Source organism: Rhinolophus hipposideros, assembly GCF_964194185.1.
Source record: "Rhinolophus hipposideros genome assembly, chromosome: 1".
Lineage (NCBI taxonomy): Eukaryota > Metazoa > Chordata > Mammalia > Chiroptera > Rhinolophidae > Rhinolophus > Rhinolophus hipposideros.
Window position 1 is genome coordinate 56,341,513 of NC_138047.1, and position 27,840 is coordinate 56,369,352.

General features: G+C 33.6%; 1 protein-coding gene across 4 annotated transcripts in view; it reads right to left on the minus strand.

Moving 5' to 3' along the window:
* Window positions 1–27,840, minus strand: part of CNOT6L (CCR4-NOT transcription complex subunit 6 like) — a 95,442-nt gene that overhangs the window by 56,940 nt on the left and 10,662 nt on the right. For 3 of the 4 annotated variants that reach the window (XM_081059690.1, XM_081059692.1, XM_081059691.1), the window contains exons 2-4: window positions 9,193–9,314; window positions 6,631–6,817; window positions 5,244–5,329 (exon numbers count right to left, since the gene is read on the minus strand). In XM_081059690.1, the coding sequence (XP_080915816.1) occupies window positions 5,244–5,329; window positions 6,631–6,817; window positions 9,193–9,304 (385 nt within the window). In that variant the 5' untranslated portion in view covers window positions 9,305–9,314. Of the gene's footprint in view, window positions 1–5,243; window positions 5,330–6,630; window positions 6,818–9,192; window positions 9,315–27,840 lie in introns of those variants that run through there. The other variant, XM_081059693.1, reaches the window with a different exon arrangement.

Genomic DNA, 27,840 nt, shown 5'->3' on the forward strand with positions numbered 1-27,840 from the left:
TGGTTCTCAACTTTTTCTGACTTATTTCACTTAGCATAATAATCTAAAGATCCATCCATGTTGTCACAAATGGCACTATTTCATCTTTTCTTACGGCAGAATAGTATTCCACTGTGTATATGTACCACATCTTCTTTATCCAATCATCTATTGAAGGACACTTTGGTTGTTTCCATGTCTTGGCCACCATAAAACTGAAATGAACATCGGAGTACATACAGTTTTCAGTACATACAGATAAATGTTTTCAGATTTTCTGGGTAGATACCCAGGAGAGGGATTGCTGGGTCATACGGTAATTCTATTCTATTCGTAGTTTTTTGAGGAACCTTCACACTGCCTTCCATAACGGCTGCACCAATCTGCATTCCCACCAACAGTGTATGAGGGTTCCTTTTTTTTTCCACAGCCTCTCCAACACTTGTTACTATTTGTCTTGCTGATGATAGCCATTCTGACTGGGGTGAGGTGATATCTCATTGTGGTTTTGATTTGCATTTCCCTTTTTAAAAATGTTTTTATGTTATCCTCTTTACCCTTTATGTTATGTTTAAGTGTATAATGCCATATTTTGTGTAGCGGTTGTGTGGGATTTCTTTAAAAAGACATAATATGCAATTAATCATGAAAGATTTTTAAATTAAACTACAATAAAAATATCAAATCTATTCATTAAAAGATACCAATAAAAAATAGACACAAAATGGAAGGAGACATTTACAATACAAAATAGACACAGCTTAAGAAATCCTATAAATCAATAAGAAACAAATATTCCAAGTAGAAATGAGCAAAAGACTTCAATAGCAATTTCACAAAAGAAACATGGCCAATAAATATATAAAAGATGTCCAATCTTATTAGCCATTAGTAAAATGCAAATTAAGGGTACCACAAAAACTATTTCATATTCAATAATGGGCAAAATTTTATAAACTTGACAACATTAAGTGTTGGGAAGAAGATAGAAAAATGGAAACTATATTACTTTTGGGAGTATAGTTTACTACAACTATTTTGTAGAACACTATGATATTCTAATAAAGCTAAGGATATATAGGCCTCTACAGCCAACAGTTACACTTTTAAGAACCCTACTGGAAACATGTACAGGAATGTGAATGGTTGCATTGTTTATAGTAGCCAAAAAAAGGGGTGGGACTAAGTATTACAGTAGAATGAATAAATTACAGCATATCTGTATATCAGAATACAACACAGCAATAGAAAAAAAAACACTACAATTACCTGCATACATGAACATGGCTGAATCATTAAAAAAAAGTTGAAAAAAATGCATGTCACAGAAAATTACATTCGGTAGTGTTTCATTTACATAAAGGTTAAAACACCCATAACAGAAACATACGTAACCTCAGTATCTGGCACACGTAGGTACTCATCAATGTCTGTCGAATGACCTTAAGTAAAGAAATAGCTAATACAAATCCTGGACAGTAATAACTTCTGGGAGAAGGGATGAAAATGTAATCATCCTGTTTATATTTAAACAGGAAAGTTTAAATATACAGAAGATCTACACCAATAAGATGTGACTGTGTCTATTTCCCAATAATCTTACTGACAGTTATTTGATAAAATTTTGGAAATTCTTCCAATCTGATATGGTAAAATTGAGTATAATTTCAATTTGCATTGTTATTATTATACAAAAGGTCATCAGTGTTCTATGTTTTAGCTATTTGTATACCCTCTTATATCAATAATCCTGTTGCCTTACTTACTGATTTCTAGCAGCTCATGTAACACAGAAATAAGTACTCTGCCTCCTATATGAATGATAGATTTTTCAAAGTGCATTAAAGGTGCTGAGAATGTTGGGTATAGTTATTCATTTTATTATTGTCTTTAAAAATGTATGTTGTTATTCTTTTATATTTCACAAATAAAAAATTTTCCAAGTTAAAGAATCTTCTATTGCCATAGCCCATCGTATTTTAAGGGAGATAAGTAATTATTGGAATAAAGCTAGGAATTTTCACAATTATTGAAGTTCTAAATTTTTTATGACTTGGGACATCAATGTTTAACGCCTGAGGACAACTCTTTGGCCCATACGTCAGAGAAAGCATTGCCTTATTCCTTAGGACATGAATTCTAAATTATTTAAAACAACTGTGAGAATTGCTCTTACTTATACCATTTCTTCTATAAAATACACTTTGGATATTTTTTTAAGTGGCTGAAGAGAACATTTCCAACTTACTGGACCAGTCATGTCTGTAGTTTTTAAATTGGCCTATCGTAATTCCTCAAATATCTTATCCTTCATACACTCCTCAAATCTCAAAATAAAATTTCTAAAAATTAGCTTGTTGGGACAGAAGAATCAAAATCATCATCAAAATGTCAATATCACTGTTTCAGAAGAAGACAAGGAAATAGAAGAAAGGTACTCCTTTGTTCAGTTGCAAGACAAAATGGAACCTCAGAGGCAGTTCCTTCACAGTTGCTTTTACATATATCACAGTGCTATTCTAAATGCTCCATTCCGCTCCTGCCCCTTTTTGGATACAAAATACCACTATGCAGCTATTAAAACTGATTAAGAAATTATTTCAAGTTTTACCTTCTTAAGAATATAAATTTACCATTCATTAGGGACATTTTATTTCTTCAATTGCTTCATAAAACCAATCCTGTTTTTACAATCTTTAACTTTTGCAAGAAGGCCAAAAGGGCTCTGGTTTTCTTTCATTTCTGAAACGTCCTTGTTCTTCTCTATTGGATCACCTGAATAGAAAGTAGCACTCCAGGAATACAGACTCTTATAGAAAAGGGTTTTTACCATATAGGTATCTACCATAGAACAAACTGAAGTCTTATGAAAAGGAATTGATCCACTGGCATGAACAAAGCTGAGTTACAATTCACAAGGGAGAGCTGGTGCCTGATCTAAAAGACTAGTGGTCTAAGAAGAGATTTTAACCAATACGAATCAGTCGATAAAAGAACACTAGGAACAAAGAATAGACAAAGACAGTACAGTAGTGCCCCCTTATCCACGGTTTCACTTTCCACAATCTTAGTGACATGGTCAACGGTGGTCAAAAAAATTAAATGGAAAATTCTAGAAATAAACAATTCATAAGTTTTAAATCGTGTGCTGTCCTGAATAGCATAATGAAATCTCGCGCCATTCCGCCCAGATCGTGAACCACTGCTTTAGTGTATCTTTGGTGCCCACTCTACCTGCCTGTTAATAGCCATCTCAGTCATCAGATCAACTGGCAAGGTATCACAGTGCTTGTGTTCAGGGAACCCTTATTTTACTTAACAATGGCACATGAGCCGTGAAGTGCTTCCTTTAAGTGAAAAGGTGAGTACAGTATAGTAAGATATTTAGAGAGAGAAAAAGACTACATTCACATAGCTTCTATTACAGTATTTTTATAGTTGTTCTATTTTATTATTAGTTGTTAATCTCTTACTATGCCTAATTTATAAATTAAATTTTATCATAGGTATGTATGTATAGAAAACACACACACACACACACACACACACACACACACACGGTTCAGTACAATCCAACATTTCAGGCATCCACTGGGGATCCTGGAATGTATCCCTCCCCCCAAATAAGGGCTACTGTACTTTAAAAGACTAACATTATAATCCCTACAATAGAATGAAAGACTAAGAAGATAACAGATATTCACACTGATTTATTCAGTTGATACTTAGTATAAATTTTCTGGGAATGTGTCTGAATGAGATAACATGAAACAGAGTTATGAAACAGTAAAACATATGTGTGTTTTCAGGAATGTTACGGTGGTACAAAGGGTAAATCCATTGGGGGTCAATAAGAAATTATTCATTTATCATTGATGTATTCTCCATCAATATTAAAAGGAGGAAAACAACTATTTGGATTGATGTTAAAAGTAAAAAACAATGGCTATTCTTAGAGACAAAAAAATAATTATAATCAATAAAAAAAGTGACTTTCATACTTCATAAATGTCAAATTATTAAAAAATGACAATCATTGTACAATTTTTTAATAAAGGAACAGACCTGCCCCACTCCAACTCTCGTTAGATGGCTGTTTTAACTATATTTATAACAATAAGATATATAGCATACACAGAATAAGGTGAAATATCCCAACAGTTAAATTTCAAATGCCTTGGGCTAATCAAGAAAATATTTTAGATATAAGTATCCCCTGTCCTCTTTATACATGATTTAAAAATCCAAAAAATCCTACAGAGAAACTAAAAACACAAGACTTCTGCCAATTATATAATTACCCAATTTATCAAGGGTTAACTGTATAAGGAAGCGTAATACCATTTCTTTCATTTCAACCAATAATGTCATCATTCTTTACACTCTGATTCAAGCTTCATTCTTAATGCCCCATTGTATGACATAAGCAAATACTAACAGAACACATTCACAGAGACTCAAATAATCTTTGAAGAAAAACAAAATACATGAAAGTCACGAAAGTATGCATTTTATAAGGCTTTAATGTTCATTCCTCACAAGCACAGAATAAAATCTTTAACCTGTACAGTACATCTGTTTTTAGTCCTCTGAATTCAAAATAAACCCCTCTTCCTATGCTATGCCAGAAGAGAAAAGTATAAAAATTTCAGTTATTTTTATAAATTGAGCATGACATTCATCCCAAACTGACTGAGATGAGACTGTCACAGAAATATACATTTTGGATTAATACATTGTACTTAGAGTAATTATACTTATTAAGTATAGTTCATTTTTACTGTTATAATATATTCCCTCTTACAATCATATAATATGTCAATTCTATTTTATCTATTCTATCAAAACCTGATTTGGGACATCCCAGCTAAGGTTAAAGTTTACTCTATTAAGTCATTCTTTAAAAAAAGGGGGGGGGAGGAGAAAATGGGAAAAACTACAGTGTTAATGTTGAAATGCGTCCTCTAAGAAATTTCAGAGTTTCATATAAAATTAAAGACAAAACACAAAAACAGAAGATTTTCTCCACCAAAGTTTGTTAAAATGATGGCAGCAAGCTGAAATCCTGAAGCTCAATTCAATCCCGAGGAACCACTTTTCTTTCAAGAGAAAGTATAGTCACCCTCTCAAAATTATACTAAAACCTGACTTACACAGTAACCAAAACGGTCTTTATTTTATTTTTTTTTCAAAATGGTCTTTAAAAGGCCCAGAACATGTCAATACTGAGTGTTAATGCTACATGTTTTAAAGAAATCACTCACCTTTCAAACCTAGAGTTTGTAGCTGGAAGAGCCGACCAAGTTCATAAGGCAAAACCCGTAACATATTGTCATTTAAAAGCAATTCCCTGTTTAAAAAAAAAAAAAAATTGTGTTAGTTGAATTTATCAAGCCTTATTAATAGCTACAATCATTTTCTTAACCTTCTCTCTAACATACCATAACTAATGTTTACATTCAAGGTGCATTTCCATATGCTTATCTAAAACTGTTGTATAATATTAAAGTACTATAAAATGTCTTTAAAGGACTATAAAATGCCACAACTGTTGACAGTCTTCCTATAATGTACTCATCCTCTAGCACAGGTGAAGGAACTGCGTGTCATTCCTCGGCTAAACCCACCCTTCATTGTCTCTCATCTAAACGTCTATCAGGCGCAGATCAGGGTGACAGATGTTCTTAATATCCAAAGATAACATGTCTGTGAACCTAGTTTAATTCATAAAAAGTTAAGTTTTGTATGAACATCAGGATTTAACTATAATAATAGACGATCACATGCATCAAGTTTTATAATCACATCAAAATATTGTGATGAACAATCACTGACATAGGACACAAACATGAAACATAAAGCATAGGATAATATAAATAATAGGGAAGCAGAGATAACGTCTGAGTTTCTGACTGAAATTTTGGGTAGACTACAGAAAAAATAAATACCCCTCTTATTAGATGACTAAAAAGTATTTTAAAAAACCCAGAAAACTATCAAAAACATACAGTAAGGGGATGGTGAAGAACAAGATTCTAAAACAATATAAATGTTTAATTTTAAACATATGACAGCAATTTTTAAAATTACTACTCAGCAGAAAAACAATATAGAAAAGCAATCCTTGTTTGTCCTGGGAATATTTATACAAGGTCTTAAGAGTCCTACAAAATTTTCTCCCATGAAGAAATTCTTGAGAAACCCTACAGGACTAGAACTAAATCCATTTATTATCAGATCTTAAGAGTTCCTTAGGGAGTTGTAATACGTAAGTATGCTCTGCCTTATAAAACAGAGGTATGTTCCTATAAGTTTTACTTACAAGCAAATCATATTTTCCCAATTATTTCTAATTAGTCTTATTATGCTACACTTGAGCCTAAAGTCAAACTTAGTATTTCAGTTCCACTCACCTGAAGTCTGTCAAAGGAACTTGGTAACACGAGCACACTTTTAGCCAAAACCCTCCAAAAGGAAGTAAAAGAAATGTTCAAGGGAGGCCAACTCAAGCACTGTGCTTAGACAACTGATATGATTTGATCTTCAAACACATATGGAAATCCTAGTGTAAGATGAGTAACATCCCATAATTTTCTTATTTGGTAAATTGAGAATTTTATATAGTGAGTCACATCTATAACATTTCCTCACCTGAGAGACACCATGTTTCCTAGTTCTGCTGGTAAACTTCTGAGTTTATTGGATGACAGATCCAAGTAAACCAGATTATGAAGCTTGGCAATATCAGGTGGAATGCGACTAAGGTAATTGTCATTTAGGTGCAGTGCTGTCAAGTGTGTCAATGACCAAAGTGATGTACTTAAGCTCCGCACTCTACCTAAAAGGAAAAATAATGAAGCATTAAACTTTAGGCCCAAGACAAAGACTGAACTACAAGAACTAAAAAGCAGTGGAAGAGTCTGCAAGTATATATAGAAACAGTATCTTTGACATTTTAATTTTGTGTTTAATGTCATTTGACAGCTTCCAAACACACCTGGCCCTTCTTTAATTTCAGGCCACTTTTGCCTGAAATTACAAACCTTCCGTGTATTAAGTAAGATATGGTGTAATAAGGAGAACTTTGGAATCAGGGTGATCATATGGTCTCAAGGAGAAAACATGGTGCTGAATTGAGCTTTTATGGCAGAACAGTCTTGAATTTTTTTTTTTTTTAAGTCAGAGTCCTAACAAAATTTCTCATATACTCCATGAAAATACAATAGTGCCAGGTGTATCCAAATCTAGGGCCTGGATTAGTCTACAAACTTTAAATAGATAAGAGTAATTACTATGACATAAAACCAACTGTAGATTAGCTACCAGGAAAACCATTTACCCCCAAAGAAGACATCTCCCCCGCTTTCTGATGTTAAAATTATAGGTTAACCCTGGTTCAATATTTTTCATTAACTGCAACATACTCAAGGAAATGGTCATACATTAAGTTTTAACGATCAGTCAGCATCTGATAGCTTGGTGGAGTATGTACTAGAAAAAGTCAGAAGACCTGGTTCAGAGTCCTGATTTTTACCATTTGTTAGCTATATAAGCCTGTGCAAATCACCTAGCCTCAGCTTCTATAAAATGTAATATTATCTTAATAATTTATATGAAGATTATTTTATAAACTTTACAAAAGTAAAATGGTATTTTAATTACATGTCACTTTCCAAACAATTGATTTTGATTTAAAAAGTAGTGGAAGATAGAGACTGCAGAAAATCTCAACAGGGAAATGTTACTTTTCATGTAGCTATGGAGCAGTGAACTCAAACTTAGATCTTCCGTCCAGGGTTCTTAACCACTACAGGCTCCTCCGTGCTGTCTGTAACTAGACTTAAAATGCTGACTAGGATTTTGCATTTTAATAAGAAACAAAGTTTTCAGGATGAAACTTATTTCAGTTTTATCCAGGGTTTAACCAAGTGGTTCTCAATCTGGGCAATTTTGTTCCCCAAGGGACTTCTGCAATCTGGAGATATTTTTGGTTGTCAAAACTAGGAGTGCTCCTGGCTCTGGTGGGTAGGCGCCAGGAATGCTGCTAAACATTCTACAGTGCACACAACAGCCCCCACCACAGAGAATCATCTGGTCCTAAGTGTCAGCAGTGCCAACTTGAAAAACCCTAAGTTAACCTAATAGGATTTGCTCATATTCATTCTTTTGATTCCCTATCACTTATCTACCCAGTTACCTTGTTAGTTAAATGTACAGGTAAATTCTTGCTACTGACACTATAACATGGATTTAACTCTTCCAAATGAAAGCCTACTGGCGGGGGGGGGGGGGGACTACATTCTACATATATAATCTGTACTGTATCAATTCATGAAAGAAAAATAATGCTCATTTTATTTTTAATAATTTTTTAACTTTGCGATAATTTTAGATTTACAGAACAGTTACCAAGATAACATACACAGTTCCTGTATACCCCCCTTTTCCAGTTTCCCCTGATATTAGCATCTTATATTACCATGGTACATTTGTCAAAAATAGAAGTTTCGGTATATTACTAACTCATTTACAGACTTCACTTGGATTTCACCCATTTTTACACCTTTTTGTTACAAAATTCAATTCAAGATACCATTTTGCATCTAGTCATCCTGTCTCCTGAGTCTCCTCTGGTCTGTGACAGTTTCTCAGTCTTGTTTCTCTGACCTTGACAATTTCAAGGACTGATAGGTATTTTGTATAACGTCTTTCAGTTGAGTCTGTCTGATGTTTTTCTGACTATTAAGCTGGGATTTTGAGTTTTTAGAAATCATATTCTATTTTACCAAATCCTAAATCTGTGAGATCATGTAACACAGTTATCACTTATTTGTTAGAATAAACAGAAGCTTCTAAGTTTCCTATTCTGCCAACACTGGGATGATAGGAGGACGGCAAAGATTTCAATTTGCAAAAATAATTACTCTGCAATAGCCAAAACAAAAATCTGTTATATCAAAGAACCTGGCTTCACTTAGAAAGTAAATGTCTTCAATTCTAGATGCCAAGTCTGGCTCAAGGTATCAGTTCCAAAAAAAAAGATGGGAACAAAGATATTTAGTCACAGATAAACACTAATACCTCAGTGTTTTATATTTTCTTGATTTGTTCATCTAATTAAAAATGTACAACAAATAAATACAGATAACAATACTCAACTCTTGTTCATCATTGCTATTATATCCCGAATTAAATGTTGCAGAATCCACTCACCCGAGATTTCTAATTCTGCCCAGTGAGATTTTTTCCCATTGGCTACCTCCTCTGCTGACATGATGGTGTAAATTCTGCGAGGATCTGGAGGGTCATATTTTTCCTTTGGCATCCCTATTAGTCTGTTAAAAACAAAAAAAAAAGGAAAAATGGTGTGTAAGTTTTATTTTTGTCTTCCCTTGCCAGGCTACTCATTTTATACTTCGAATTCCTACTAGAAGAAAAACATGCAGCATGCTAGGCACTCACAGGAACTCAGGAACACATATGTGAGAGAAAACTCAAGACGTGCACTGACTGCACTTCACAGTAAAATGGTGGCTGCTTCCCAATCCACCAGCCCACCCATTCCCCTCCACTCGCTGCCTTGCTTTCCAAGACAAATGTCCTACACCCGTTTTTTGCATGGACTCTGACTAATCTAAGAAAATCAGGGTAATCCCAGTAGCCTCCTGGTCTCAGTGATATTCAGATACCTCAAGTCTAAGACAATCAGCACATGACATTTCCCCCCGTCACACAGATTAGTTCAGAGTTATCTAACAATCACAAGGCTTACAACTCTTCTATGTTTATGAGAGCAGTTTCTCTCTTGCTGGTCATAAATGAAGGAGAATACAGCCCAGATTGTTGTTGGCAATCATCCAACTATGAGGGAACCCAGCCATAGAAATCAGAGTCTAGAAAATAGAGAAAGCAAGCCAGATTCCTCACCAATCCATACCTGCAGCACTCCCAAACACTGGGCTTTTCGGATACACAAGCCAATATATTTCGCTTGTTGTTTAAACTAGTTTGAGTGGTATTTTCTGTTACTTGCAATCAAAAGCATACTAATTAGGCTGATCATATATCTTGTGTTTGTATGGGCCAGCCTTGGTATATATCTGTGGTTGTTAGGTAATTATTAATATCAGTCCTTTTCATTCTCAAAAGTGTCTAATTTGGATGATGAGTTACATGGCTACCCTAATTAAAACTAATATTATACAGTCTTCTTCATGTAACTGCCAAAATAACCACTGAACAATCATCAATGATGGCCAACTAGACATAAAACTCAAGTGGGCAGGTAGGAAGCAGATGACAAATGGTGCTAAAAATAACCATTCAAGGGGTCCAATACAAGAATTACTGCTTGGTAGTTGACAGAAAATAAAATCCAGTTCAGATCTAATAAGAAGAGCAAATAAAGTCCCAAACCCAACTAGACTCCTGCATCAGTAAATTGCCTCGTAGTATTTAGTTGATTCTTTGCTCAGAATTTTCACACACACACCCCCACCCCCAAAACCAAGTATCTAAATTTGGGAGTGTTGCTAAATAGAGTTTAGAATCTGTATCTCAGTAAAAGAGTTACCTTCAGGGGGTCTAAAATTTGTTACATATAGAGAATAAAGAAAACTGACACATTTTGTATCATGTATCAAGAAATCAAAGCTAAGTTTTATAAGAGTACAATGAAAGCTTCCCATGATTTTGCTCTCTTATTTCTAAAGGTAAAACAGTCATCCTTCCCACTAACTAAAAGGGGCAGAAAATGTTTTCCAGATTTGATCATCTGTTAACAGTAATTAGCTTCCAAGTTTCCAGGTTAAACCCTTCTGCTTTAATATTATCATACAACCTGGGTGATACGAAACCATATTTTATTTCCCATAAATGTCCCAGATCTTCAAACAGCACAAAGAGTAAGATCATTTTCCACACGGGAGAAACCTGATTTCTACCAGTCAGCCTATGCAAAATACTTCTAAAAATAAAATTTTTAGATAACAAGGTTTCAGAATTTCTACTGTGTACCATAAAGCATGAGTCTTTCTGTGGTACTTCTGCATACTAACATAAGATTCTACAAAGCCAAGTCAAACAGATCCAGACCCAAAGACATGCTACAAATCTGTGACCTACAATGAGGATGGGTAAGGAACACTAGGAAATCTGCAAAAACACATTACATTAATTTTAGATCCTTTTTATAAAGCATAAAGCACAGGATTAGAGGTAAACTTAATTTGGCTGTTTTAGTCATGGCTCCCACTAGGTGATATGTTCCTCAAGGGGACTAGGAGTTATTTTTGTATGGAGGCATATCCTTTTTATAGTTCTACGCAGTTCCTACCACATAGTAGGCATTTAATATGTATTTATAAAATGATAATATGCTTTATAATCCTAAAATCTACCACCTCCTTCCAGTTTACCCATCTCACAACCAATTAACAGTCAATACTTTTCTAAAAATTAATCTCAAAAAAACAGCAATAAATCCGCAAGTCCAATTTCCCTAAATATTTTAAAAATCTAGGTAGATTATTAATTGCCATCACTTCTCGCCCTCTAATTCTAATCTTGAAACAGCTAAATAAAACTATATATTTTTTTTAGTTTTTGTAAATTTCCATTTTTGTAAGTCCACTAAAATTTACAAAATCTGTTCCAGCAAAACGGATCCATAAAATGTTTACCAATGTCTATAATATGTTAAAACCAATGTAATATTAATACTGTTATACAAGAGGTCAAAATCTCTTTTGGATTTGATTAGGAAGCCAGTAAAAATACAAGTCATTTAATGAATCTAGATTTGGATAATCTGATTGAAGCTACAACATTTGTCACTTGGGTTAACTAAGTAATTTAGTAGAGTCTATGGTTCTGGAATCACTACTGTCCCAAACATGAGGTTTTCAAATGTGCTACTAAAAATTTAGAAAACTCAAGTTCAGATAATCGGTGTTACTGAATCTTCAGCCTTATTTTCCCTCTCAGTTCCTCAGCATCAACTTTCTGCCTTGAAGACATACCACAAAAACCTATTTCAAAATAACTTAAACTATAATAATTCAAATGTAATTTAAATCTCTAATAGTGACACTGATAATGTGGTTTCTCATATATAGGTCATTCCAAGGTTGAAATACTGAGTGACAAGACACTTTTTAATCTAAGAAAAAGGGATGTTTTACTTTGGAAAGTCTAACAGCTAATTCTTTTCCCTATATTCTTTTTTAAATTGATGATAGACGGCTTCTTCAATGAGTTTTTCCAAGTTTCTAATTTCTACAATGTCTTCCATCAGTTCCCAAAGGATCCTCCTGTTACATCAACCTAGTTTATCCTGCAGATCCTAACCATGTCACAAAGTAAACCACAAGCCCCTTCATAACACAACCTGTTAAATTTCCCAGTCTTTGACCCAATTTCAACACTATGAAAACTATTCCACCTCGCTCCCCAAATACTAACCACATGAAGGTCTTTGAATCCGCCATCTACTCTCCCTCACTTCTTGGACCTCAGCCTGTCACCCATGCAGCCCTCCTGGATTCTAGCACCACATTTCTGAGAGTAACCTTCAGTCCTGGACAAAGAACCTGATTATCTCCTACTTCTTAGTTCCAACACAAACTGTCCTGAAAGTAAACAAGTTTTAATCTCCGCCACTGAAGGATGATTAATCACTACCACATAGTAAAGTTTATTCCTCAGTCTTCTGTTTCACCAAGCAAAAACTTCTAGTAAACTTATAATACACTGACCTCAAGGAAAATGTACTCCAATTTTTTATATTTGGAATTACAAGCAATAAATTATTTAATAATTTATTACAAGCAATATTATGTATTTCACTTGTATTGAAAAAATAAATTAGAATTTTAAAAATTGCAATAATTTCAGGTAATACTAGGGCTACTTTGCCCTAGAAAAATTTAAGTTGGGAGTTTTCAAAACTGAAATAAAATACAAGATAACTAAATAACATGCTGTTTCAATAACAGCATATTACAAAATATATATATGAAATACATCCAAATATACAACTGCTAAGGAATCCCAAATTTCAGGTTTTATACCTGCGGCTAGAAAAATAATGCAGCATAACTGCCCCCCCTCCCGCCAAAAAAAAAAAAAAAAAAAAAAACATCTGAGCCAAATCAGAGCAGATTGTAAAAGGCTAGAACTAAACTTCTTTTAACATTGGTCATCTGAAGCAGCTTACTGAAAAATAAACCAGGAGGTTCTATAGTGCATAAAGATATAAGCTTATGGTGTGAAACCAGTTTCCCTCTCAGCACCCTATTTTTAAGGTCATTTTATCTCAGTCTGTAGTTCAGCACAATTAATATTATTTCATTTAGAATTCAGACTAAGAAAAAGAAAATGTTACAACCAAAGAGTGCTTCATAATGAAGCAGAGATTTCTAACTCAATGTATCCAACCTCTAAATACAAATCATTAGACATATACTTATTTCCATAGAAATAGTAAGTGATCACCTCAACATTAATTTGCAAAGCAATCTTAGGCAGAGATGCAGGTGCTACCAGAGTTCCTAAAATTGGAAAAAGACAAAATTAAGCCTACATTAGATTATTTCTGTTTACATTTTACAGCAAGAGGTCAATGACTTATTATATTTACATTCTCATATAAATCTGTTTTATTTTGACATTTATTTTCAAAGTTTATGAAACCCATTACTTGTTATTTCTTATATGGCCTCCTTGAGTAACATCCATCCTTCCCATCTGGTCTTAACCACTAAGGTCATTTTCCTTTCTGAGAAAATATATCTAAGTTTACCTTCTTTAATAAAGCAAAGTAACCCTTGCACTGTACCATTTCTGAAGTTTCTATTTCCTCATCAATATCTATTTTTAACTATACACAACTATTAATCATTACAAATGTCATAAAAATTATACCTTCCCTGAAAGGGCTCACCGGCTGATAGCTAAAAAACAGCACAGAGCAAATCACACTGCATTGAGTATGATCATAGTGACAAAAATAAGGACTGATGGCAATCATAAAAGCTTAGAAGACACATTGAGATATATAATGATTTCATTAGCATTCCCACTCCACTTCTATACCAAGGGCCTCTGGAAGGCATTTGTCTTCAAAGACATATTCAACTAAAGTCCATAAATGAAAATAATGTCAACATTCAAAAAGAACTCCAAAGTTTTCATGATATCTCCTGCCCTGTCATCGCTCTAAAAACAGAACAAAGCAAAACACCATGTTTTATGATGGTCAAGTCACATTAATTAACAAATAACATTCAGAATTTTTGGAATTTTATGTTTCTGTTTAACATTTATTCAACAAATGTTTATTGCAGACCTACTACTGCCATGTACCATGTTTCCCCGAAAATAAGACCTACCCGGAAAATAAGCCCCTGTTGTGAGCCAGATGGACGCATTTAGTACGTTATGACCATGTTCCAGAAGAAAAGATGACATGACTGTATTTGAATAAATGTAGATTGTTGTACATGAAAAAAATAAGACATCCCCTGAAAATACACCCTCATGTATCTTTTGGAGCAAAAATTAATATAAGACCAGGTCTTGTTTTAGGGAAACACGGTATATACCAAGCACCAGGACTTCAACAAGGAACAAAATGAATGACATCTTTGCCCTCGTGTAGCTCATACCCACTGACCGTACAATACACAGGACTGATGAGGATGCGCAGACACCTCCCCAACATCCTGTATGTTTACACACCCACAAACACTCACATATACATGCACACACACACACACACACACACACACTCATATTCTGCTGGTGGTAAAGCAAAATGCTACCACCACTTTGGAAAACAATTTGGTATTTTCTCATGATGTTAAACACTTATACAAGCTAGCAATCCCATTCCTAGATATTTACCCACAGCAAAATAATAACTTACGTTCACACAGGAACCTGTACATAAATGCTTACAGCAACTTTATTCACAATCACCCCAAACAGGAAGCAATCCAAATGTCCTTCGAGTGATGACGAGATAAACGGTGGTACAGCCATACAATCAAATGCTCCTCCGCAGTGAAAAGGACTGACTACTGGTCCACACCACATGGACGAATGTCAAATGCTTTAAGCTAAATTAAAGGACACACTGGTTGCTTCCAAGTTTTGGCAATTATGAACAAAGCTGCTATAAAATCATCCATGTGCAAGGTTTGGTGGGGATGTTAAGTTTTCAATTCATTTGAGTGAATACCAAGGAGCACGACTGCTGGATGGATCAGATGGTAAGAGTATGTTTAGTTTTATAAGAAACTGCCAAAGAGTCTTCCAAAGTGACTGTACCACTGGGCATCCCACCAGCAAAACAGCGTTCCTGCTGCTCCACACGCTCACCAGCATTTGGTATTGTCGATGTTTTGGATTTGGGGTCATTCTAATAAATGTGTAGTATGTTGTTGTTATTTTACAAAGGACTTTTTAAATTAAAAATCTTAAAGGCATTTGACATGTATTTGAAGATACATGTAGAACTTCCATATTTTAAGAAATAATCCTTGTCATAATTCTGATAACCTAGCATGCTATCAATACTGAGAAAGCTATGTATTACCTAAAGACATCTGCAAAATATCAAGATAAATAATATTGTACTATAAAAAATAAAAAGATGAATAAAACAAGAAATAAAATTCTGCCAAAAAGAACGGTAATTTAAGAATACTTAGATTCACAAAAGTGAGCAAGTTATATAAAGAGACCACTGTCCTTTCAAATGCCCATATTTTCTTTGATCAAAGGCAGTATTTAAGCATTTTTGTGAAATGTTAGTTATTATAAGCCTAAAGCCATAAAAGTATACTATGGCATTAAATTTATCTGGTTTATTCATCTGTTGCACCATAATTTTTTTCTGAAGTTTTTCCATATTTTGATTGAGGAAATTAACCTGACTTTGCTTGGGTATTAGTTTAAGCTATGAATGTAGGGTATTTTCTTCTATAAATCATTCCTATACACATAAAGCAATATTTTAAAAAACATTTAATATTATGAAAAATATTCTAATATGGCAAACTATGTAAAGGAAACTCTGGATGTTTTTAATTTATGGATTCCATTTTCTTCCCAGAAAATATACATATACACATATATATCCGAAGCATAAAGTTTATCTTTAAAAGCATGCTTTACTACCAGTAATACTTTACACTGTATTTATTCTTCAGTTGTTCAATAACTTTAATTCAAATAAAATACCCTGGGTTTACTATTTCTTTTTTTCGAAGAGCCTACAGGTCACCCATGACTGCCTAAGAACAACCCCTACAGCTCCAAGCAGTCATTTCCTTTCTTGGAGTAGAAAATATTTGTTTTCCCAACTACCTCAGAGAATAACATAGTAAGTAAAATCATCAGTAAGATATGTGATTTCCTGTCTCTTCTTTTTGAAACCAAAGTGCAATCACATACAAAAAGTTTAGGCCTGGGTGTTATCCACGGGAAAACTTCCCTAAATGCCGAAATCCAAGGCATCTATATGGGCAAGAAAGGAATTTTTTTTTTAAAGCCATCAGTTTGAACTGTCACCAATAAAAGACGCTTTATTGACCAATCCCAGTAGCAGTAACTAAATCAAGTAGCTATACCAAAGTGAAAATATGAGAAGCATCTATTGAACAAACCTAATAGCAGTCTAAAATATAAATACTAATAAAACTGCCATGGCTTTCTCCAAGAAATACTAAAGTTGCAAATCACAACCTCTTATCACAGCACACACTGAAGTCCTCTCTAAAAAACTGGTCCTCAACCAGGTGTGATTTTTGTGCCGCAGGGAACACTTGGCACTGTCTAGAGACATTTTTGGTAGTCACAACTTGAGGGAATGGTGCTAACTACATCTAGTAAGTAAGGAGAGGTCATGAATGCTCCTAAACATCCTACAATGCACCTGGCCTTCACAAGAAATATCTTGCTCAGAATGTCCACAATACCAAGGTTGAGAATCCTTGCAAAAAAATGACCTAAACATGAGTCTAGAGTATAGTGTATGCTAAACAAGTGTTTAGAAAAGCAAGTACTACTGGGGGTAAAAATCATATGAGAGAGAGAAAGGGGAAAGTCAAAAGCATGCGGTTCCATATATCCGAAAGTTCTTGACCAAAGATAATCCTGGCTAATTAAAATTGTCTCTAAGTGCTCAGAGAAGCTGATAGCTATTCCATCAAAGGGAGAGCGTCAGCAATTTCCAAGCGGAGACAAATAACAGGTTGTAACTACCACTCCAGGAGCACCAGTCAGGTGAAAACATTATCCATAGTGTTTTACATGTATCGATTCACTTGGCAATCACAGCTACTTTAAGTTGTAGTTATCTCTATTTTAGAGAGGTCCAGGGAACTTGTCCCTGGTTACAAGGCTAGTGGGTGGCAGAGCTGGAATTTAACCCAGGCAGTCTGGTTTTACAGTCCCAGTCTTATTCAATACCCTATACTGCCTCATATGCTGCACCTGGGAAAGTCTGAGGACAGCAGAAACTTCACAGAAACTCAGCCTTTTCCTGAGTACGAAGCAGCAGCCGTTATAGCGGCTAGGTATGCAGCAAAGGAGCTACGACCCAGTACATACTAGGGTACAAACTAACTAGAGGAACTGCTCAGCATCACAAGACAGATAAGCTCTCGGGTGGGGAAGAGTGTGTGGGGACGTGTGTATGAATTTGTTATGAATTTCACTAAAATAAAGTGTGTATACCACAAAATTGACAAACAATAATAAAATATACTTTACCTATTATTGTAAATTCCATACAGCCCGTTGACTCTCACAGAATATTTTAATTGATTTGTTGCTGTACTTTTGTCTCTGCAGCCAACTTACAGTTGCAATTTACAAATGAGTACATCAAATGAGTACATGAATGATGGTTAATAATTTGTTTCATTTACATTAAAAAGACAAAAGTGAAAACAGCAAAGACTTATGTCAGAATTTCACTTGTTTGTCTAATGACACAAGCAATTTCTTTGCTGATAATTGATAATAGTTGTCTAATTCTGGAAGAATGTCTCAATTTGTTGTGCTATCACAACAGACTTAGAACATTAATTAAAATTTAATCTGGATTATTAATATTTCCTCCATCACTTTCTTAAGACTAGATAGTAAACAAATTAAGCTCTATTTAGAGCACTTGCCTATTCCTGTGGTACGAATACGCCCCCCTGCATTTGTGGTACAAAATCTTCCATATGAATGGCAGGTTTCAAGCTATCAACAGGATGCCCAGTAACATAGCATCATATTGAATTTCAGACGTAAAAAACCTCAAGCAGAGATGATAGTAAAATATAGTAAAATAATTAGCAAGTGATGAGTTTTGAGTATTTATCTTTATTTCTAATATGACTTAATTTTATGTTATACAATTTAATCTTTAATAGGTTGTATTGAATAGCTTTCAAAATTCTTGACAAACTGACAACTGGCTCAAATCAGCACAAGCCAACTCCAGCATACCACTGGAAGGATATGCAATCTTGCCTTCTCCTCTACTGTAGACTCTCGGTTCCGTGGAGGCAATTCTGCTTCACTGAAAAATTCAAATCAAACATCAACTTGCTTTGTACTGTACCTAGTAAAACCCATTTACTTTTCCCACACCATCTCCGTTCATTCATTAAGTAGCAAGACTAATGAGTTGTTCTTCATTTACAAGAACGTACACCTCCTATTATATGAGAACAGAATTAAAATTTTAGAAACAGAAGGAAACAAAGATCATATAAAGTCCAGTAGTTCTCAACCTTAGTTAGCCTTTAAGGAAGAAACAATACAAATTCTACACAAACTCTTCCATAAAGTTGACGTGAACTTTATCCTAATACCAACACCAAAGACAGCACATGCAATGTTTTTTTTTTTAATTTTAGCAAATCAAAATCTAGTAATATGTAAAAAGGATGCTACATCAAATCAAGTGATTATCCCAGGAACGTAAAGTTGTTTAAAATTTTTAAAAAATTGATATAATCCACCTATATCCAAACTAAAATTATATGCATGACCATTGCAATAGATGCATAAAAAGGATCTGAAAAAATCCAACAGCCATTCCTATTTAAAAAGAAAACACTCATTTAAAAAATAAAAGGGAATGTACTTAGCCTGATAAATGGCATCTCTGAAAAACCTGTAGCTAACATAATGATACTTAACAATGAAATTATGAATGCTTTCCTGTTAACATGAGGAACAAAGCAAAGATGTCTGCTTTCACATTTATTCAGCTTTGTACTGAAGTTTCTAGTCCATGCAATCTGACAAGTAAAAGATATAAAAAGCATTAAGATTGGAAGGAGGGATTAAACCCATCTTTATTCTCAGACAAGATTGTGTATATGTGGAAAATCCTACAGGATCTACAAAAAAGCTACTAGAACTAATGAGTAAATTTAGCAAGATTGCAGGATACAAGATAAATATATCCCCCAAATCTATTGTATTTCTATATACAAGTTACAAGCAATCAGAAACTGAAATTTTAAAAATATCATTTATAATAGCATCAAAAATTATAATACATAGGGATAAATATGAAAAAGGATGTGCAAGACTTGTATACTGAAAGCTAATATACATTGCTATATACCTCGTATTCATATAGAAGACTCCACATTGTTAAGAGGTTAATTTTCCCCAAATTGACTTGACTTATAGATTCAACGCAATCCCAATCAAATCCCAGCAGGGAGTTGCTACAGAAATTGACAAGCTTATTCTAAAATGTACGTGGACATACCAAGGACTTAGAACAACTTTAAAAACAAAAAATAAAATTAGACATGTATGTATACTACCTGATTTCAAGAGTTACTATTAAGCTACTGTAATCGTGGCAATGAGATATCAGCATAAAGATAAATAGCTCAAGAGTACAGAACAGAGAGTCTGAAAGTAAATTCACATGTGTGTATTTTCAACAGAGGTGCCAAGGCAATTCAGTAGGGAAAGGAAAATCTTTAACAAGTAGTGCTGGAACAATTACATGGCCATATTCAAACAAATGAACTTCAATGTTTATCTCACACCATATAAAAAATTAACTGAAAATCAGTAACATGCATTGACATGTATTATTAATTCACTTAGTAATCACAACTACTCTAAGTTGTAGATGTTTTCATTATCTTTGTTTTAGAAAGGCACGGGTAACTGCAAATGCAAAAGGTAAAATTATAAAACATCTAGAAGAAAACATGGTAGAAAATCTTAGTAATCATGAGTTTGGCAAAGATCAAAAGTAACAGAACAAAAGCATGATCCATAAAACAAAAACTTGATAGGATGAACTTCATCAAAATCAAGAACTTTTGTTCTTTGAAATACATTAAGAAAATGAAAAAACAATCCACAGACTGGAAAAAAACATCTGCAAATGACATGTGTGATACGGAATGTATATCCAGCATAAACAAGGAACTCTCAAAACTCAGTAAGAAAACATTTTAATGGACAAAACATTTTTATACTTCATCAAAAATGATAAATGCAAATAAGCACATAAGATGTTCAAAGTCATTAGGGAAATGAAAATTAAACCACAATGAGATACTACTACACACTTATGAGAATGACTGCAATTAAAAAAAGATTGACCAGGCAATAATGCAGAACAACTGGAACGCTCATATACTGCAGATAAGAATGAAAAACAACAAGCTTTGAAAAACAGTTTCACAGTTTCTTAAAAAGTTAAATATATACCTATCATATGACCCTGACATTCTACTCCTAGACGTTTACTCAAGAAAAATGAAACCGTATGTCCACTCAAAGACTCAACTGACTCCAAATGTTCTTAGTTTTATGCGTAACAGCCAAAAAATGGAAACAACCCAAATGTCTATCAACAGGCTAAAAGATAAATAAAATGTGGTAAATACAAACAATGAAATATTACTCAGCAACAAAAAGGAATGACCTATTGATACGCATGACATGGATGTCAAAATAATTTTGCTGAGTGAAAGAAAACAATTTTGATAATTTCAGCAAACTGTTTCATACGCTAATTGTTTTTTTTTAAAAAATTGACCTAGAAGCAAGGTATTTGTGGAGAAGGTCCAAACAGATCTTGATTTTAAAACAGCCCATATGTCATATAGCATAATACTATATGTTAATAAGTTGGTAATACATTCTCACTTATCTTCGTATGTGTAACCCCCTCAGAAACCCCAAGGAGACAAGTATAACTCTAGCAGGATGTACTCACATGGATAGATGATAGTTTGGTTACAGACCCAAGAACACCCAAACTCTCATACTATCATTCCCCTAAACCCTGAATCCAAGTAGCCTGAATGGAGTACATAGTCATTCAGAAACAGTTCATTTTTCTGACACAGGAACAACAAATGTAACCCCTATTCCAATGCAGCTTACTAGTCAACAAACTTAGAGATAACACGAGGGAAACTGTTCCCATTTCTCTAATGAATTCTCACACTAGCAGTTCCTCTCTTTCGTTTCCTACTTCAGCCACTAACACAGACACTAACAAAATAAACAAGAACAATAGTTTGGGATTCTTTTGTTTGCATTCTTGTCCTCCAAATTCTGTCAACCTAACTCCAATAGCCCTTATATCTCTCTGAGAGCAGCTATAAGATACCCAGGTAAGCAAGAATAAAGCCACAGAAGAACAAAGTTTCCACCTTCTTACGCACTCAGGATGCTATTATGTAGTTAAGAAGGATCTATCCAATACATCTGGCACGTGTTCATGGATAAATGTGCAGTCATCTGTCTACTGGCTCCATTCTCCTTAACATACTGATCATCACTCTCTGTATCTGAATACTTCAAATTCTCCTTTGAATTCCCCTCCTTTCCACTATAGTTAACATACTAAAGTTAAGTGGGAGGGGAAAAGACAAAAGCAGGAGTATTATATTTACAAAGATGTCTACAACTTAAGACCAGAAAGTTTACCGCCAAGTATGCTCCTAAAATTGGAAATCAATAACAAATATTGCCTAAAGAAAAGTATTCTCCTAAATCAATTGTCTGTGCAATGTGAAAGATGAGTACACAAGAACACACAGCACAGTGTTTCTTCAGAATCATCAGAAATGAAAACATCTCTGCTGCTATAAGTTCAAGCGTAAATATGTTCAGACCCAAAATGAGACAAGTTGCAAGAGTCACAGATTATCTAGATATACCACATTGTTTAAAAAATAAGCCTATCAAAAGTATGAGCGTTCCTATCACTCAAAGTAACAAATCCACTAGAAAAACTGGATTCAGTCCAACTATTTAAATGTGAAAAAAGAAAACCGAAGTTATATTCTAACACTTCATACAAAACAGAAGTATCTGTTTCTTTCTTCCACCTTCCAATTTCAGGCCCTGCCTCTCTAGTGATTTACAAAATCAAAGAATTAATATTTCACAAACATAATGTGTTAAGTTTATGTAAGCAAAATATTGTCTATGTATTAACTAAAACTGTTGCATTGTGTCAAGAAAATATAAACATTAATTCAAGAAATTCTTCTGTTTCTATTACTAGGAAAGTGAATTGGGTAAGTATTTAAAAACTAAGGATTTAACTAATAAATCATTTGAATAATGAATAGCTTTTCTAATTTTTTAGCTTTTTTATTTCTTTGGAGAATAATTATATCTTGAATCCAAAGTTGACTAATAATGAAAGTCTAAGAGTAACCATAATAGCTGTCCCATAATGTTTGACTTGAACCAAGTAATACAATGCTTCAGTGTTAGATGTACACAGAAATATATACACAAAAAGGTGTTAAAACTAGTTTTATTTTATCTGAGAACCAGGGTTTAGAATTTGGAAAAACCGTATCTAAATCTACAAGACTCCATTAAAAACAGTGGCGTAAAACAGAAAAACCTTAGTAACAAAACTGTCTGGGATAAAACTTGATAAGGCACAGAGAAAAGCTCCATCCAGGAAAGGGTACTAAGATGCCAGCAACTTAATTATGAAAGAATTTAAAAGGCAGGGTCAATTCTGACTCACATTGATCTAAAACAGATAGCATTAAACAATAGAGCTAATCCTTAACTTTCTGGCCTGACTAAATGCCTAATGAGAGTACCCACTCTCCTCGCACAGATGACTGCCAAGAAGGTGGTGCTTTGTACTGAGCGGAAAAGGTTTGAAGGGAAGGGGTGTCAGCTTTAAAATAGTTCCTAAAATAGTTGCTTACAAGGATAAAGAGAACTTACAAAGGCTTTGAATCAAGCTTGGTTCCAGGAAAAGGATACTTTGGCCCTATGTGAAAGAAAAAACCAGCCATTGTAAAATACAGATACCCAGATTTTGTCAGCAGAAGGAAGAGCATTGTTCATTTCCCACAAAGGTAGCAGAGCCTTTAACTTGGATTCCTAGTTTTTCCTGGCAGGTAGATACACTGCAAAAGCAACAAAGCAAACTAAATATAAAAAACTCTTCTGAATTTCAATCCTGTGGTCAAAATGCCAACTTCACAAACTCATCAAAGGTCACAGAGGAACAAATTTCCTGTTTTGTTAGTTAAACTTATTACCTTCCTCCTTAGCTAACCAATACAGAATTTCCTTCTTGTTTTGAGGCTGACAAAATGAGGACAGTATACTAGGAACAACAGGCAGTTACCCATTCAAGGAACAGAATTTGATATGATTTTCTAAAACCCAGTTGCAAATAATCCATGTCTATTATTTCTCCATTTGAGTAAGAACTAAATAAATATTTTCATTAACAATTTTTTTAAAACTTTATTTTGACGTTTTACAAAAAGAGAAAAAGAAAATGTAATGCTTCACAAACATTTATCAAAAATCTATTATTTTTAATTAGAACCGTGAAACCTGCGCTAGAAACCTTATAGTCTAGGAAAGATGAGAAAAATGTAAACAATGACTGCTATATTATAAACATTTATTTCCCATCTCTTTCTAAAATGTATTTAAAGTTGTTTTCCACAAAGGATATATAACTGCTTACAAACAATTGTAATTTAATAAAGAAATTGTGTATCAATTCCATAGAAGAGCTACTAAGAAAAAAACACAATTGGAGCGGTTCTTGACCAGGTTGAGACTAAGTGTGAAACTGCTACAGGTGCTGTAATTCGTAACTAATAATAGGAACAATGAACTAAATTTGTATACAAGTTATACACACAATACAAACGCACTATACATGTTACTATTGCTATCCCTATCCTGTGATTAGCATTCTAACAATGAGAAAAAGGAAGAGTTACAATTATCTCAAAGATACTCTAAACAATGATGGCTACGTGTTGCCTATGCACATATCACCCTTCATGTATGTTATATGGCTTTATGAGTCCTCATCCTATTGAAATCTGGCTGTCTCTCTTATCACTCCAATGAAAACTGTTCTCATTAAACATAAATAACTTTGAATTACTAAAGCAATTTTCAATCCCCTTTTCAGTCAGCACTCATCCTGTATGGCGTGTCTGGTATTAAAAACTGAGGACCATCCTCTATTTCCTGAAACTTTCCCGCCCTCATCTTTTGAATCAGGTTTTTAAGTTGGCTGACAGAAGACAGAGTTTATGAGTGGGAGAGAGACGAAACCATGAGCTGTAGGCACAGCCTGTGTCCAGATACTGTGCTAGACTATTTGCATGCATTATCACATTTAATTTCACTAAAATTATAAACTATATATTATTATTTGCCATTTTACTGATGAGGACGTTGAAATGCAGAGAAGTTGTGAAACATCCAACACTATCGTAGCTAATAAGTGACTGGAATGGAATTTGAACATGGGTCAGTCCAACTACAAAATCGAAGCTTCTTCTAATAAACTATGAAAAGTTTAATTTTAGACATTTTTAGAAGAAAATGCAGAATAATCATCTCATAATGGAGTATGGAAAATTTTTCTAAGCAAGGTAAAGACCTAAAGAAAAAGAATGACAAATTAAACAATATAAAAAATTTTAAGTCCATAAGAAATGAGTAAAGTCACAAAACCAAAAGATAAAGAGGAAATTGGAGCAAAAAGTTTCTGTAGTATTTATAACAGATAATAAGGTAATGTGTCTAAAATATAAACATCTTTTACAAATCAATAAAAAAAATGTAAACACCCCAATAGAAAAATTGGGGGTAAAGGTCATGATGAGGCAAATGACAAAAAAATAAAAACAGTGGCCAAAAAAAAAAAAAAGTAAAAATATAACTCCTATATTAATAAAATAAATGCAAATTAAAAAAATGTATGATGTGCTTTATATATTCTTTATTATGTATCAGAATGGCAAAGATTAATAATGTAAATAAGTATTTGGGGAAATAGGCATTCATTACACAACTGGTGGTAATATAATTTTACACAACATTTCTAAAGGGCAATCTGACAAGACAAACCAACATTTTAAATGTGCAATCATTTTAATCTAGCAAGTCTATTTCTAGAAACTTATCCTTTAAAAAAATGTGCAAGGATGTATATACAAGACTTTTCTCTGTATTAATATTGATAATCACCAAAACTAAGGAAACCAATTGCCAATATAAAGGGGCTGAATTACAGCACATCAATAAAATGGATTACAATTCAGCCATTAAAAAGCATATTGTGTGGAAATCTAAAATGATGCAGCTGTGGAAAAGTCTGTCAATTTCTCAAAAAGTTAAACACAGAATTACCATATGAACCAGTAATTCTACTCCTAGTTATATACCCGAGAAGTAAAAATGTATGTCCACACAAAAACTTGTACATGAATGTTCACAGCAGATTTATAATAGCCAAAAAGTGAAAACAACCCAAATGTCCATCAGCTGATGAACAGATGAACAAAATGTGGTCTATCCACGCAATGGCGTATTATTCAGCCACAAGGAATGAAATTGTATTACATGTTACAACATGGAATAATCTTGAAAACATTACGTAAGGTGAAAGAAGATATACAAAGAAGGTCACATATTGTATAATTCTGTTCATATGAAATGCCTAGAATAGGCAAATCTACAGAGACAGAAAGTAGATTGATGGTTGCCAGTGGAATGGGCAAATTGGAACTGCTAATAGCTATGAGCTTTCTTTTAAGTGATGGAAATATTTTGGAATTAGATAGTAGTGGTGTTCACAACAGTGAAATTACTTTGAAATGGTGAATTTTGTGCTATGTGATATACATCTCAATTTTTCAATGCTATAAATTATTTAAAGCATGAGGCGTATCTGCTGATGGGGAGAAAATGGCCATAATTAGATGTTAAGTGAAAAAGTAAGTTTAAAAAACAGTGTAACAGTATGATTCTATTTATGTATGTTTATATAGTTATGTAAGCATGTATTGCCCAGAAACAGAAAATGGTACTATATATATTATACTAACAGTCTTGATCACCATGAGATAGGATAACCAGAAAATTATGCTCTTCAATATCATTTTATTTTTCTTACAAAGAACACATATTTCCAAAAGCAGATATGAAAAAAATTACCATCTGCATAAAAGTACAATACTATAACAAAAATACACAGAATAGATTTAAATACAAGCAAAAGATTATTAATACAAGCAAAGATTATTAAGCTGGAGTTCATAAACATCAGAAAATCTATGAATTTGTATAGAAAAAAATTAAATCAGTATTTTCATTTATCTCTAATTAAAATGTAGTCCTGCTTTCAATTAGACCTACTTACCATAATATTAGACAACCTACCATCATATTTGTCACCAATACAAATTATATTTTTATATCACATTATAATTGTTACAGATATCTCAAAATACCATTTATATACTGATTTGTCACTAATACAAATTATATTTTTATATCACATTATAATTGTTACAGATATCTCAAAATACCATTTATATACTACTAATTCAAATATATATGTCACTATATACATATCATCTAAATACAGAGGGTGCCAAAAGAATGTTTATACATTTTAAGAAAGGAAAAACCGTATTAAAATTGTAATACTCAATACATAACAATAACAAAAGATGCATGCAAGTCATGTGTATCCATTTTTTTGGCACCCCCGGCATCGCACCACTTCAAAATTATGGTAGTTATTAGACTCACTGCTAGATCTTGTTATTTGAATCCATTAATAAAAGGGCACATTTGGCAGTATATCAAAAATTTGTTTTTATATATTCTAGTTTTCAATACATCTTATTTTCTTTCATGGACTAAAATCACTATTCTAAAAAGGCTCTACAGCCTTCTCCAGACTGCCCAAAGGTCCACAGCACCACAGTCCAGCCACAACCAAACACAGCACCCAGGCATTAGAGTCAGGAAAACAAAACCAATCATGAGGATACTATTCTCATCATTCAGACATAATGTAATTAGGTCCTGAATTCAGGCAAAAATGGAAATTATTCCAATTTTAATCAATTTATCTAATAGAAAATTCATAATTTTCTTCTCTAAATTGTTTTCTGATTTCTCAGTCACCTCTGACATCTTCATACTCAATCACCAATGTCACTTAAAAGCTTTCTTTTCTATCCATTGACACAGATCTATTTCTTGACTTATACTTCAGATTTTAACTCTAAGAGCCTCCCTCCTCTCATTCTGATCTTAACAGATTCTGCACACCTCAACCAGATTAATCGTCTTAAACAATTGTTTTCAAACTGCTACCAACCTGCTCAAAACCACTCAATGTTCCGATGTCTTTAAAAATAGTATTGATAATTATAAGATCCTAGAGATACATTTGCAGTAACTATTAATCAAAACTATTATATAGGTATGCCCTACAAAATGTCATCTAAAATGTTATAACATAAAATTCAGGTAATTAGTAATAAGAAAAAC